General features: G+C 41.7%; 1 protein-coding gene across 1 annotated transcript; it reads left to right on the plus strand.

Moving 5' to 3' along the window:
* The first annotated feature begins 8 nt into the window (after positions 1–8).
* On the plus strand, positions 9–1052 carry LOC119347650 (subtilisin-like protease SBT3.14). Its single transcript, XM_037616242.1, has 3 exons — positions 9–15; positions 142–313; positions 399–1052. The coding sequence occupies exons 2-3, from the start codon at positions 217–219 to the stop codon at positions 935–937; spliced, it is 636 nt and encodes a 211-aa protein (XP_037472139.1). The 5' UTR covers positions 9–15; positions 142–216; the 3' UTR covers positions 938–1052.
* The last annotated feature ends 454 nt before the right edge of the window (positions 1053–1506 follow it).

The raw sequence follows: 1506 nt of genomic DNA on the forward strand, positions 1-1506 counted from the left end.
CCTAGCATACTCAAGGTATATATCATTCTCAATTTCTTAACTTGAGACAATTGTTGCCATTGTCTTGTTTGTTACCTAGCCTTCCTAATTTTTCTTAACTTACGACTTCTTAACTAATTCTCAATACACATGTTTGAACAGCCCGACATTGCTGCACCTGGCGTCAGCATCTTGGCAGCGGACCGCGACTCCTACGTGTTCAAATCCGGGACATCCATGGCGTGCCCGCATGTCTCCGCTGTGACCGCACTGCTCAAGTCGGTTCACCCTGGCTGGTCACCTGCCATGATCAAGTCTGCCATCGTCACCACAGGTGTGAACATTGAAATACAAAAAATACATGAAAACAATTCGTCAAAATATAAAACTGATTTGATTGTTTCTTGTCTTGGTTGCAGCATCTGTGACTGATCGTTTTGGCATGCCAATCCAAGCAGAAGCGGTCCCAAGGAAACTAGCTGACCCCTTCGACTTTGGTGGTGGACACATAGACCCAGATAGAGCTGTTGACCCTGGCTTGGTTTATGACGTGGATGCAAGAGAGTACAACAAGTTTTTGAACTGCACTCTTGGATATTTAGATGGTTGTGAGTCCTACTACCTCAATCTCAACCTCCCGTCAATTGTCGTGCCGGACCTCAAGGACCATGTCATGCTTCGGCGCACTGTGACTAACGTTGGGCCAGCGGAAGCAACATATCATTTAGTGGTTGAAGCTCCAGCAGGTATAGATGTGTCGGTAGAACCATCTGTGATTACTTTCACCAAAGGAAGCAGTAGAAGCGCAACATTTATGGTGACATTCACCACAAGGCAGAGAGTGCAAGGAGGATACACTTTCGGGAGCTTGACATGGTCAGACGGAAGTACCCACTCAGTTCGAATTCCAGTTGCTGTAAGGACTGTGATACAAGACTTTGTTGCGGATACCGCCTAAACTCGTATCTTGTTATTGTAAACCTTCTTTGTGTATTCATGTAGGCCGCATACAAAAATGTAGGAGAAACACTCCGTATCGAATTTATACATCATAAAAAAATGTTAAATAAAAATAGTATGATTCTTCTTCGCAAAAGTTTGGTTTCTTCACAAACTTGTTCAAAAATTGCAGTTAATAAGAAATATCGGATCATATATATCATTGACATGAACTAGAGTAAGGGACAACCATGGATGTAAAGCTCACAAACCTTTCTTTCTTGATGAAAACTTTGTTGAACTGAAAGTGAAAAGAAATCAACACAACCGAAATTTCTTTGCTGGGAAAATATCACTGAATTCATAGATGGCTGCCAATGTCTAAAATGCTCGTGTAGTACACTGAAATTAACTTATGTTTATATTATTATCAGATTTTGCACAATTTTCTTTGTACTATCGTGATCATTATTCATCGGTATTGGCGTCCAGACTTGAAGATCCTTATTTTTGCAGTTGCTCATTCCATTGTCCCGACCACCCATGTCCTTTGATTCTACTCCTCTAGACATGGTTCTTAGCCAGGTA

This window comes from Triticum dicoccoides, unplaced genomic scaffold (genome assembly GCF_002162155.2).
Source record: "Triticum dicoccoides isolate Atlit2015 ecotype Zavitan unplaced genomic scaffold, WEW_v2.0 scaffold7185, whole genome shotgun sequence".
Taxonomy (NCBI): domain Eukaryota; kingdom Viridiplantae; phylum Streptophyta; class Magnoliopsida; order Poales; family Poaceae; genus Triticum; species Triticum dicoccoides.

Excerpts from the sequence above, each read along its gene's own strand:
- LOC119347650 (XM_037616242.1), top strand. The coding sequence starts at position 217 with ATGGCGTGCCCGCATGTCTCCGCTGTGACCGCACTGCTCAAGTCGGTT. Across the intron at positions 314-398 it reads GTCTGCCATCGTCACCACAG|CATCTGTGACTGATCGTTTT; the intron begins GTGTGAACATTG and ends TCTTGGTTGCAG.